This window comes from Plodia interpunctella, chromosome 3 (assembly GCF_027563975.2).
Source record: "Plodia interpunctella isolate USDA-ARS_2022_Savannah chromosome 3, ilPloInte3.2, whole genome shotgun sequence".
NCBI lineage: Eukaryota > Metazoa > Arthropoda > Insecta > Lepidoptera > Pyralidae > Plodia > Plodia interpunctella.
The window spans coordinates 3201506-3214789 of NC_071296.1; the positions used below are offsets into that span (position 1 = coordinate 3201506).

The following is a 13284-nucleotide window of genomic DNA, read 5'->3' on the forward strand; positions in this document are numbered from 1 at the left end:
TTCAGGGTGGGATTTTTAATTTGAAATTTATTTCTTTTGTGATTATTATTATGATTATTTAATTAATTACACATGTGTTGATTAAACGACTCTTAATTACATTTAAAAGGAGAAAATATGAAATCCTACCTGAATATCATACTGCATGTGTAGATTGTTTATAACATACGGTTTCCTTAACTTCTCGTACTGTATAGCTTTGTCTAATGGGAAGCCCTTCGAGTGAAACGAAATTAGACAGTCGCAGATAGGCCACTCCTCCACTGGTTGCTAAAATAATACTTTCAATTAGACATAATGTACTAAAATAAAGACCGGCACTAAAACGCGTCTGTGCACACAAAATCTACAGAATGTTCAAGCAAAGCAAAACAGTTGTTAAATGGATAAGTGTGAACGCTCCATAATCGCCCGATACGTAACTCGATACCCACGTCTATAAGGCATTTATAAGCGCCCCAGCACATCGTGAAGGAGATACAAGGCGATTAAGGTATAAAAAGCGTTGATACTTGAGAGGCAAAAACAGCATTCCCAAAAAGGGTCGACGTCAGGCAGGCGGCCGGCCGTTAAAATAGGCGAACCTCAAAATTGTATTTTTTATTTTTAAAGAAGAAGCATGGTTCTTTTGTCTAGCCACTTTAACCCTCATCAATTCTGGCATTGTGTAAAATTTATTTTATGTCACCTACTACTTCTAAGTACCAATATGAGAAGAGCAAAAGTATGGATGTTTATGGGCAAAAATGGTTCGATTTCTATGTTAATATACTGGTAGAGTAGATACAGGCTACTTTATTGTTACAAGTAGAGTGTGTATTTCACATTAAAAAAAACTGTATTTGACGACGTCGCAGTATGTACAAGGCCTAAGTTATTGAAGCCATTCAACTGAAGCGTCCAAGTATGATCGATTTCACGTGAAACAGAAGTAAAGACATGACAGCTATCATATTTTGTAATGTCGTATTGTTAACACTTATACAGCAAACAATGATTGATAGTGTTAGTTCAAATGATGCGATTATAATACAAGTGAAATTATTTGGTGAAACAAAATATTTTTGCTCTTTAATCTACGTTTTTGTGTCTTAGAATACAATGGCTTTAAGTAAGCTGGAAAAGCGATTTTCAATATGAATAGGTCCATATATTTGGCGGAACTTCGTGTGAACACACGTGTAAACTAAGGCATAAATGATGTGGATGGAGCCTAAACTAACTGTATTAACCGTGCAAAAAACAAAATTTGTAATCTCATTGTAATCCAGACCTAAAACAGGGTAAAACCAGATACAATTAAACTTGGTTTTTATAGACTACTGGATAACACAAGATATATAGTCAGAATAGCATAAAAATATATCATTTTCCTTACACATATGTATGTGGAAGTCTAATTGACGTGCTGGTAAAAGCTGAAACTCTTACTCTGAATAAAATATAAAGCTTGACCTTAGGCACTAAGTTATTATTGGAGCAATCTCGATATAATAATTATTTATGACCCTTTATTTGTTGGCCTATCACAAATAAGAATATTTTTACCTGAATCCTAAATCTAATCTAATTGCGAAAGTTGGTGAGGATGTATGTGTGAACGTTTGTTACTCTTACTCTATTCTCACGCAAAATCTACTGTAGTAGATATTGACCTTTTTATCGCGAAATTCCCACGGGAGCGAAGCCCCAGGGCGCAACTAGTAAGTAGATAATTTGTATGGTCACACGATTTCTAGGGTAAACTAGCGATGTTGACGACATTGAACAACTAATTTATAATGGAAGGCCATTTTGGTTGCATCATGAAACATTATCCTGGTAAATTTTAACTTAATTATTATTGTTACAATGTCAATCAACTGTCCTCTAACAAGGTGTATATGACGATCGCCAAATGGAGTACCAGACAATATTGAGGTTTTTTTTCTTTCTCATCCTAGCGTGTCACTGGTTACGCCTCGAAACCCAATATTGAACATTTCAGTAGCATGTCAGGGCGCCATTACAGGGCACTGTGGCAAAAGATCCTAGGCCACAAGGTAGGCAACGTGTGGCATCCCTGGTGCTGAAGACGTTGATAGGGTGTGATGAACCATTAGGGGCATGGGTCACATACCTGTTTGCCTGCTGGGTAGTATATATTTTTTTTGACAATTCGGCTGGTTTTTTTACGACCCATCGCCTGCCTGACGTCAACCTTCTATTGGAATGTAGCTGTCAAGACTTATGTCCTGATATCTACGTAAGGATAAAAGTTGGTCCTATTCTAGGGCGGAAACCACAGGCCTCTCAATACATTATGGACTTCAATATCCGCTATAAAGTCTGGTGCTCCATTTGGTGTAAACCGTCATTTTATCGGCATTACCAATGTCAACCAAACTTACTTAAAGACAATTAACGACTGCGAAGCCAAAGCATATTTTGTTCCACTATAGAGGTTAGATATTCGAGAGAACCTTAAGGATAACCTCCTCAGGGAAGACGAGCATCTTGATGTACTCGAACTCGTCGAGCCGCGTGAGGATCTCCTTCATGGGCTTCGACTGCGACTTCTTGGCCATGGCGCAGACGCCGACCACCACTTTCTTGCCACCATCGCAGTGCGGGTCCAACGTGTCGCACAGATCCAACTCGCCCTGAAACATGTAGTATCTTCTAAATGTTTCTCCTGGTACCAGGTGACGCTCTAAAGCCCTTCAAGTTAAACATCCATCTCTCTCATCTCCGTTTCGTTCAGGGTTGTGAAGCCGCAAAGGCGTAAAAATAATCTTTTTTAGATTAGGATGTGATTTTATAACCGGCCGCCTGCCTGACGCCGACCCTGCTTGGAAATGCCATTATTGCCTATCAGCTGGCTGATGGCTTCACAAATCCAAGGGCGGATTTGGCGGAGCCTTCACACACCTTCACCCACATGCTTCCAAATGTTCCACACTTCTAAATATTTATATGTCAAATATACACTATAGACCATTAATTAATGGAGAATCAACATACATTACTGGTTTAGTTTGTGTTGATACTTCAGAGTCCACTAAATGTGTGTACAATTAAACGCACATTGATTTACCATTTATGGAACTATTTGATGCTATTAGGGGGGATTTTACAATGATAGGGTATGTTGATGTGTCAGACTGTATAGCCATAAGAGCTACTTACTGTGAATAAAATTCTCCCTAGATCCTAGTTGCCTATGATTGTAGAATAACAGGTTTTTTTGTTAGTCTGAATTAAAAAATATATAAACCAAACATGCAGTGATAAAAACTTTAAAAATAATTTTCTACGCCTATCCAAAGAAATTACCCAATTACTACTCTTGCACTTATTTTAGCACTGTTTAATTACAAATTAATTTCTGATTTGATTTGTTTGTAATCTGGTAGCATATAGATTATATAAGCCTGCTGCTAAATATACAAGTGTATCAGTGAGGTTACTCCTAGTATTTTCTTAATGTATTCCCAAAAAGTGAACAGTTTCTGCCGGAAATCTTAGGAAAATACTAAATTCACTTCTGTCAAGTGACAAAGTAATCATTTTCCATTGAGGATATTTTGATGATAAGAATTTGATTGCTATCTTGGCATAGTAGATAATAGCAATTCATGCACAACAACATTACTGATAAAATATCTTGAAAAAAGGTTATTTCTCACAATTGGGGCGGTAGAATAAATTAATGAGACAAAATTTCTAGTCTGTATTGTAAATAAAATAACTCAGAGAAAGGCAGCAAAGAACATTTAGTGGTGTATGGTTTTTAGTAATAAAAATAAATATATTCTAGTGTAAAACGAAATGGGGAAATCTGGGAATTTATTGTTATCTAGCTTTAAAAAAAATGGTGACATATAAAATCTGGATAAAGCTCACATCGGGTAAACAATCATCACAATAACAGAACTCATCATCACTAAGCTCCTTCTTTTTTTTGCTTCTCCATCTCTTCAGACGCCACCAATCCTTAAGCCACTGCCACTCCATTCGCACACTACCTATCACTTATATTCTGATAGAATACTGATAACCAACCTACACAGCCTTGCAAGTGATTGGCTGACACTCCACTACACTTGATAACTGAGATAAACTTGACATAAATTAACATATTACATTACCTCACTTGTCATTGTACACTGTACACATGAAGATATAAATTTTAAGTATGTGTATACAAATAAACAAGTGGCAAATGCCACAGAGAATATTCAATTGAAAGTAAGAAATATCTAACATACTACTTTACTAAGCTTAGGAGTGGAAATGGATAAATATTTAAGTAGAGTAAGACAATATTTGACTGGCCATAAGATTATTGTAACCTTGAGTTTATTTTAAGACTATTATGTAGTTGAGAATTTAAAAATAGTGCTCCGTAACGCGTGGCTGTTATAGCCACTGTATATAATCAATACTAAACATGTACATACGTATTATGTAAATAATAAATAAAAGTTCAATGGCCTTTTCTTTGTCTCCAGTCAAGCTAGAATATAGTTTGTCTTTGTACACAAGCTAATCAATACACTGGGGAACTTACCGGCGACCTTATGGGTACAAGGTTGCCGTCGTCTCCGACGTAAAACTGTGGCTGACGAGAAGCTTGGCGTAATCCTTGATACCCATGTTCAAGCTCAGTGTATGACATTACCTATAATTTACATATAATGATGAATTTGCATTCGTATAGACTAGTCATAAAATTAGATAAGTTCTATGTTTTAAAGACACGAATAAAAGTAATAATTATATAATCAAAATAAATAGTAAATGTGTTATAAGTTTACAAATAAATAACCAGCTCAGCCTACATTCGATTCGGCACGGTGAAGCAATTTTTTTTATCTATGACATTGACAGTCGTTATGTCATCCATCTCATCCATCCATCATCCGTTCATCAGGATTTCAGGAAGGTCGGTATGTTTTTATATCTGTGGGTCGGTCGGTTCGTGATTCAACTCCTTCTCAACTAACTATATTCCTGCGGTTCCAGCCTGCCACATCACAATCGCCAACCCGGTGTGTGCAGGGCACCGATAGATTGCCACGATGATGCGCACGAAGATAGACGCAACGATATTTTAAGTTTTCTCATACAGGTATTGTATGTATGTACTGTGCCATAGTAGCAGGCAGTACAGTAGAGATCACCCCTAAGTATTTCAGGAATTTTGTCTTTGCACTCGAAAGTTTCTAAAATGATGCATTGTCATAGGGTCTCACTGAAATTCACTCACCTTGCCATAAAAAAAAAAGTCAATGTCAATCTTTACAATGAAAGGCATATTCAATACAAAAGACTTGGCTGTATGGGCTAGTACCCTTTGCCTCCTCAATAAAACGAGGGAATAAACAAAAAAAAAAAAATTACAATGAAATGAAACGTAAACAAAAATATAACCTCCCTCGTAGGTATTAATTAAAGATTTATAATCACCAAGCTGCGATGATTGAACCAAATACAGAAACTTTTGTCACATCCATGACCACTCAAGCTTTTTGGAAATCCGTTCACATATTGCTTACAAAACCACATGTAATTAATAAAAGAATTTGGGGTTGCAATGAGGTGTTTAAGTGTATCGGAAAGCCTTTGAGTAACATATGGTATATGCCAGTCTATTGTAAGGACTTCATAGAATACAACAAGGATGTTTATATAGCTGAAGTTATTAAACATTTCAAAATAAGGACATGTGATGATAACTCATATTCAGCTAATGATGTCCTGGAAATTGTTCTACTTGAGTTACTTCCGAAATCTTTTACTCTCAAACATGTTTTCCAATTAGTTTGCTTGAATAAAAATGAAAACATGGCTATATTTTACAATGTTACGCCAGATAAATGCAGTCAAACAATATGCCCTGATTTTACTTATTCACTACAGCTACTTGATAATAATCTCATTTTTAAAAGTATATGTGGTAAGATATCCCTATTTTTTAATATTAACTAGCTAATTTTATTTACTGTAGATATTTAAAGAATTCACCTATTTTCAGACAATTCCACAAAAACTTACAAATGGCTTGTAAGCAACTTTTTATGTCGATTTCTAAAATGGGGAGAAGAGTCATGTGAGGAAACAAGAAACAATTTGTGCAATGAATCATTATCCTTAGTTTCCAATGAGAAATATTATCAGAAATATAATGAACTCAAAATTAAATATGGGAAAGAAATGGTCAAAGTAAGCATTTTGAGATTTACATAAATCAATTTAATACAGCTTCACTATTTTGTGATTCTGTGGCCTACTCATGACAGTGTTGTGACAGAAACAATAAAAAACGTAGACCGTATATAAAAAATAATAAAAATCACTTAAAATTATACTATTCACAAAAAGCTAACATAAATGGTTTTCTTTTAAATTACAGATATGGCCTGAATGTACAGACCCAAACAAATTTGTCTATGAAGATGTGGCAATAGCCACCTACTTATTGGTGTTATGGGATAATGAATTGGGATCAAAAATTAATTTTGTGGATTTAGGTTGTGGCAATGGTCTTTTGGTCTATATTTTGACCAAAGAAGGCCACACAGGTGTGGGTATAGATGTGAGAAAAAGACAAATTTGGGAATTATATTCAAATGATGTGATACTACAGGTAATTTTTAATATAGGTATATATTTTATTATGGCAATGCATTATGACTAATCTTTATGTACTATGTACCTATATAACCAATTATGAAAAATAACCATTTACAGGAAAGGACAATAATACCTTCAGATGCAAACTTGTTTCCTGAGACTGACTGGATTATTGGTAATCACTCAGATGAGTTGACTCCCTGGATACCAGTCATAGCAGCAAGAAGCTCATACAAATGTAATTTCTTTTTATTACCCTGTTGTGCTTACAATTTTGATGGGTCTAAATATCAAAGAAGAAATTCATCTAAAAGTCAATACACAGAATATCTGGAGTACATCAAAGAGTTATGTGAGACCTGTGGGTTCATAACTAATATGGACAGGTTGAAAATTCCTAGCACTAAGCGAATTTGTTTGGTTGGCCACAGCAGAACACATGGTGAAGCAAGCTATACGGAGTACTGTAGGAATATCAAAAATTTGCTACAAAAAGAAACAAACTCATCAACATATAGTGAAGATCAGTCTTGGGTAAAGGATTTTAAACCAAGAGAAAGTGTAGAAAGAGTACGCAATTGCACACAAGTAGATAAATCTATAATAGAATCAATTGTAGATAGTGTCACTAATTACTTACTTGAAGGGATAGATATCAAAAGTGATTGGAATCCAGGGAAAACAGTTGAGATAAAAGAGATTGTGTCTCTACTTCCACATGACAAATTAAATGCCTTGAAATCAGAATGTGGTGGATTGCAGACACTTCTTAAGAACAACCATCATATATTCAAAATACAAAGTGGAGCAATACAGCTGAGGTACCCAAAGACTGTGAAGGAAGTAAACCAAAATAAGACAAGTAAAAACAAAGCTAAATTGAAGATACATCAGAAACAATGTTGGTTTTACAATAATCATCCACAAGGCTGTCCACTGGACAGCACTGATTGTAGTTTTTTACATACTAAATAGAAATAAAAAAGTAGGCACATAAATGTATATTATATAATTATACCATACATTAATCCATAATTTTTTACCCCAATTATATCAAACTAATTCATAACAAATACCATAATGTACAAAAACAATAACTTAATTGTAATAGTCTTATCACAGTTACAATAAATTATTCTATGTCAAAAAATTTATTCAATTCAGACAAATTCCTCTCATCTACTAGCTTCGCAACATCATGTTCTCCCATGAAGGAACATACCATCCTAAGTGTTGTCCAAATTGTAGTAGAGCTGTTATCAATACCTGATTCATTAGGGATCAAATTCTTTGATTTATTCTGCTGATTTAACGCCACCAAGAAATGCTCTGCAGCCTGTTTGTGAGCTCCAAGGTTCATACATGTGATGCCAACATTATAACGAGCTCTTATAAATCCAGGCTCCAATTCTAAAGCTTGATGGTAAGCATCCACAGCTTCTTCAGACCTTTCACTATTTGCCAAAGTTGCTCCCAATCTGTTCCACAATTTAGCATTATCACTGGCCACCATCAAGGCAGTTTTAAAACAATCTACTGCTTTATCAAACTGTTGATTGAGGTTAAATATTACTCCCAATGCATTCTGAACATCTGGATCTATTTCAGACGGGTTTAACTGAACTGCTTTCAAATACAAGGATTTAACAAGTGTCTCCAATGATGACAATACTAATGGCATAGGATCCACATCCCGTGGGACAAGGTCACTGTACTTAGGGCTGGCTTTTAACCAATCCAATAATGATAAATATGCAAATTTAGGCAGATTTTCATTAGTATATGCAGCTGCCAAAGTAATATAACCCTCAAGCTGCCTAGGATCTATTTCTAATGATTTTTTTAGAGCAACAATGGCAGCAGGATCCTGCTCATTCTCTGCCTGTGTAGTGCCTAATAGGAACCATGCTTCTGCAGAGTCTGGTGTCTGCTGGGTTGCTGCCTCAAAACAAAGAACTGCTCCCGGAACATCTCCCAATTTAAGTTTTTCCTTCCCCAATTCCAATGCATTCTTGTTTTCTAACATGATATTACCTTCGGTGAAAGTATATTCTTTCGGAATACCGGTAAAGTCTGAATTCCAATAGTCTCCAGTTTCACTTAATTTAGCCCACTCATCTTTGTACTTTTCAGCCATTTCATCTAGTATTTCTTCTCTAGTCGCTCTTCTTTGTTCACTTTCAACATTATCTCCTAAATTTAACTCGCCTGCACTGATTTTCTTCATAAATGACATGAACTGATTGTAGGCTAATTCATCATCATCTTCAACATTCTGCACATATTCCTTAGCTTTAGCTTTCACATCATCATTTGATAACTCTGATTCTTCTAAGTATTCGATTTTAACACCAGGCTGTTGCTGTATAATTGGTTTTTGTGGCATAAAATATGTTCTCATCATTCCTTGTTGAGGCATGAATGAAGTAGATGGCCCAGGTTGCCATGGAATGTTTCGCTGACTACTCGTCATCGGTACTTGATGGGGAAGATGGGTTGGTATATTTTTGTTCACATTATCCAATTCTGTAATATTGTTGAGCAATGCATTCATATTGAATGTTTGGGGCACTTGTGAGTTTTGGCCCAAGAATTCTTGAACGAATTTATCGGCCTGAGATACTGGCTGCTGAATAGACACATCTCGACCGACGATATTAGATAACTGAACCAAAGAATTATTGCCACCGCAATCACCACCAACAAGTCTGTTTAGAGACATTTTATTGTAGACTGTCCTTCAAGAATAAAGATTTTATTTAACTCCAATGGGTGTTGAATAATAGTTGAAATTGGAATATTTATCACCAATTTAAAATTATGATTAGATAGATACCTCGTATAGTTCAAAGGTTGGCCTTTATTTAGTGGTATAGAACAAAATCAATTAAACATCGGAGTCATCGGAAGCGCAATCGCAGAACATGAACTTTGTACAAAACAAAATCAAAACAAACAGTTGACGCAAGCAGACAGGCTGACTGACAGTGACAAACGGGCTTATGGCAAAAAAGGCATAGATACTTCCTTTGACACAAAGACTCTATGGAAATAGTGAGTATTACACATTTATCCCGCCAGAGTACAACACTGTATGTTAGGTACACAAAAGTTTTGCCGCCTTTTGCTATGTCGATTTAAACGTTTATTTTAGTACTTTATTAATCCTTTCATTATGTAAGCATTCGTATATGAAAATATACAACAATGTAACATATTCTGGTGCCGAAATATAGGGAAAATCGAAAACTATGGGATACGCCTCACGCTGTAAAATTTTCGAGCCAGTAAACGGTCGAAAAAGCTCGGAACACTTCACACGAGAAGACTTATTAAAATATTGACTTCATGCAGGTAAGATCTTCAGTAAAAATCAAGTTTATAAATATCAGTTTATGACCACAGTTGACCAAATAATGCAGAACATAACCTAAAATAGTGTTATTATTTTCACGATAATCCACTAAATCCTTCCTTTTTCCTTTAAACTTGCACCACGATTGCGTAAAAGGTATTTTTGGTCGTAAATCTGCAACAATATTGAAAATTGGCGATTTTTGCCTCCATTGGCAATGTTTATGTACGCGCCATCTGCGCTGAACTTTGCATAATATTAGTAGGTAGTAGTGGAAGTAGCAGGCTGTACGGAGTAACTACTAATTGGGCATATTACGCAAAGCTCAGCGCTTTTGTGTACCTAACATACAGTGCTATCTATTCCAAGGTTGTGGCATTTGGCAGCTTATTATCTTCCTCTTTTTTCTAGTAAGTAGTAGTAGTATTTTTTTTTAATTTGCGTTGCGTTGATAACACTGGTGTCTGATTTTATATTGTGCCTATATGTTTATTATAAAAAAAAACGTATTAATCACTGTCACCTCGCCAGCCTCGGCCAGCTGTCAATAGTGTCAATCATCTCCCAGATCTCCCATGTACCTAACCTACCGATAAATGCCGATTTTTATTTCATATAATATTATTAACTTTGTATTTTACATTAGTAAACATTACTTTTTTAACAATCTTTGAAATATTCACAGTATTTGAGTTATTCTAATCTGTCACTACAGTACACCATTAAAAAGAGGTTATGTAATGTATGGTATGCATTACTTGTAATTTATGAAAAACCATGTGAAAATCATTAATGAATCAAAACATGCCAGAAAATAGCACTAGTAAAAGTCCAAATAATAATAGCAGTGCCGAAACAGACATTGCACATGATGTGTCCAAAATAGATATTGATCCTGATTCTATTTCTGAAGATAAATGGATGGTATGTCACAATTATAATAACTCTAAATGAAATGTAAAATATATTCCGATTATTAATTGAGTTTCATGGATTAAAAAAGTTAATAATCACAAATAATTATTGTTATTTTGTAGATGTTAAGTTAATAGCAAAGTGTTTTATCCGCTCCTGATGGTACATAATTCAATGTTGTCTATAGCTATTCAATGTTGGAATACAGCAAGCATTATGGTAGGGATGGTGCGTATTTACGCGACCAGGTTTTAGGCCCTGGTATTTAGGCACAAGTACGTAAACCAGGTTTAACCTAAACCCTAAATACTTGCAAACATGCTTCCAGGTATTTTTACTTGACGCCCGGCCCGGCCTAAAGCCCCGAACCCGAATGAATACTTTATAGGAAAATAAGCTTTGCTCCACACAGAATAAGGAACATAACAGTGTACGCTAACTTTAATGAAAAAGTTTTTTTTTTGCTAAAATTATTATGATCCTTATTACTAATGCAATTGGGGTTGAATTGTACCCACAATTATCATCCTTATAATTAACACAATAAGGTTCATTTTCCTATGAAGAAAAAAAACTTGCAAGTATTTTAAAACTTGGTTTTTGGTGCTACTATTAACACATACTCACACCAAGTAGCCCTAGTATCGGATTTTGCAAGTACGACCCATGCCTGCATTATGGACACCTTTGAGCCAAGTATGACACTACACTTTGATCTTAGCCAAAAGGCCGAGAAGCTATCAAAGTATGATTTTCAATGGCATTTTGGACTTTTTTATTATTGTGTGTGTCACATATGACAAAAACAAAATTTAAATTAAACTTATTAACATATATTTCATAGATCAGAGATTGTCAAGTATACAAAGATGAGTATAAGGAGTGCACCAGCTTCCGGGGCAGGTTCCAGCAGTATTTTATATACGGAGAGTCGCTGGACTGCAACCAGTGGAAAAAGGATTACAACAACTGCTGTAAATGGGAGGACAGTAAAGATCTTAAAGCTGCTGTGAGTACAATCATTATGTTTTCTGTTGGCATTTTCCTTTATCTAAAAGAATGCTTGTTTTAATTAACTCAAATTGTGTGTTTAGGACTTCTGCACTTGGGGAAAATATCTTGCATGCTGCCAGCTTTTTCTTTAAAAATGTTACGTAGGGAGTCAAAGAATATTTTTATTTTTTCTATATAATTATATGTAAGAATATTTTCGTTTTATGATATGTTATACTTTGACTACCCCTCTTATAAAACTAAAATGATTTGTATTTGATGAATTAGCAAAACAATTCCATTATCCTTGCTATCAAACATTTTTTATGTTACGAAAAGTGAATTTGTTACTTTTTTTCTTTTCTTATTATACCTCTAGCGTTAAAATACATTGGCTCATCCTCTGTCTCTTCTAAAAAATTTCACTTACTTGTGTTATGGACAAAAAATAGACTAGATACCTTAAATCCTGTTAAACTTGTTAAAGTCACTAGCAAAAACTTGATGTTTTATATATTGTTTTTGTTTGTCTATAGAACTCATTGATCAAAAGTGAAAGAGCCCGTCGTTTAGAAAGGCTGAGGGCACATTATAGAAATGACACATGGAAACAGAGAGATGGTCCACCCCCAGACTGGGACAAGCCACTGCCCGAGTGGATGGTAAAGCGAGACGAGAACACATTCCTTGCAGTGAAGGCCAAAGAAATGAAAGAGGGAAAAGAAAACATTGAGAAAAGCTTCTGTTCAATCATGTGACCCTAGTTTCTTCTTAGAGTAAGTAGCCAATTAATAAAGTATTTATTGAATTTACTTTTTGTTTAGTTTTGCAATGTGTAATATAAATCCCACGTAAATTCATATTTTGTCAGATACAATATTATAAATGGAAGACTAAAATCAAATGATATATCTTAGTGATGAAATAAATTTAATTAACATCCTGTCAATAGCATTGTTTCATTGTTTCTTCAATAAGTTTATATACACAGAGTAATAAAAACATTGCATTTAAGACTTATTAACACTAAGTACATAATTTACCGAAATCTCAAAAAAAATCTAAGGAGAGTTAAAATGAATTGGTTTGTTAATTATCACGCCGAAACTACTCACCCCGTTATTCATAAAATTGATAAAACATAATTTAAGCTAAAAAAATTATCTGTCGATATCATAGATACAGAATATAATCCAATATCTTCGGGCGACAGTTCAGTTGTATAAAGACCATCACTTTTCTGTTGCTATGAAATCGGGGATTGTATCATATTATTTTACAACGCTACGAATCTAATATTAACATTCCTAATTTAAAGCATATCTACACCCTTACATACCTATATTTTCCATTATGCTGTAATAATAAATCAATGGATAGATAATCGTGACCCAGCAACTGAC

General features: G+C 34.8%; 4 protein-coding genes across 22 annotated transcripts in view; 2 read left to right on the top strand and 2 right to left on the bottom strand.

Moving 5' to 3' along the window:
• l(1)G0196 (lethal (1) G0196) overlaps positions 1–4865 on the bottom strand; it is a 29412-nt gene extending 24547 nt beyond the window's left edge. For 6 of the 19 annotated variants that reach the window (XM_053769967.2, XM_053769963.2, XM_053769957.2 and 3 more), the window contains exons 1-3: positions 3886–4093; positions 2463–2642; positions 130–270 (exon numbers count right to left, since the gene is read on the bottom strand). In XM_053769967.2, coding sequence (XP_053625942.1) covers positions 130–270; positions 2463–2642; positions 3886–3996 — 432 coding nt within the window. In that variant the 5' untranslated portion in view covers positions 3997–4093. Of the gene's footprint in view, positions 1–129; positions 271–2462; positions 2643–3885; positions 4095–4130; positions 4367–4552 lie in introns of those variants that run through there. The other 13 variants (XM_053769974.2, XM_053769964.2, XM_053769958.2 and 10 more) reach the window with 8 other exon arrangements.
• A 472-nt stretch (positions 4866–5337) lies between these two features.
• Positions 5338–7768, top strand: LOC128683897 (uncharacterized protein). Its single transcript, XM_053769975.2, has 4 exons — positions 5338–5941; positions 6020–6207; positions 6398–6631; positions 6736–7768. Exons 1-4 carry the CDS (start codon positions 5461–5463, stop codon positions 7591–7593), a joined length of 1761 nt encoding a protein of 586 aa, XP_053625950.1. The 5' UTR covers positions 5338–5460; the 3' UTR covers positions 7594–7768.
• Pex5 (Peroxin 5) lies at positions 7605–9583 on the bottom strand. The gene has a single exon (XM_053769977.2). It carries the CDS (start codon positions 9338–9340, stop codon positions 7751–7753), a length of 1590 nt encoding a protein of 529 aa, XP_053625952.1. The 5' UTR covers positions 9341–9583; the 3' UTR covers positions 7605–7750.
• A 1043-nt stretch (positions 9584–10626) lies between these two features.
• On the top strand, positions 10627–12830 carry LOC128683504 (uncharacterized protein). Its single transcript, XM_053769205.2, has 3 exons — positions 10627–10897; positions 11733–11897; positions 12418–12830. The coding sequence occupies exons 1-3, from the start codon at positions 10766–10768 to the stop codon at positions 12637–12639; spliced, it is 519 nt and encodes a 172-aa protein (XP_053625180.1). The 5' UTR covers positions 10627–10765; the 3' UTR covers positions 12640–12830.
• The last annotated feature ends 454 nt before the right edge of the window (positions 12831–13284 follow it).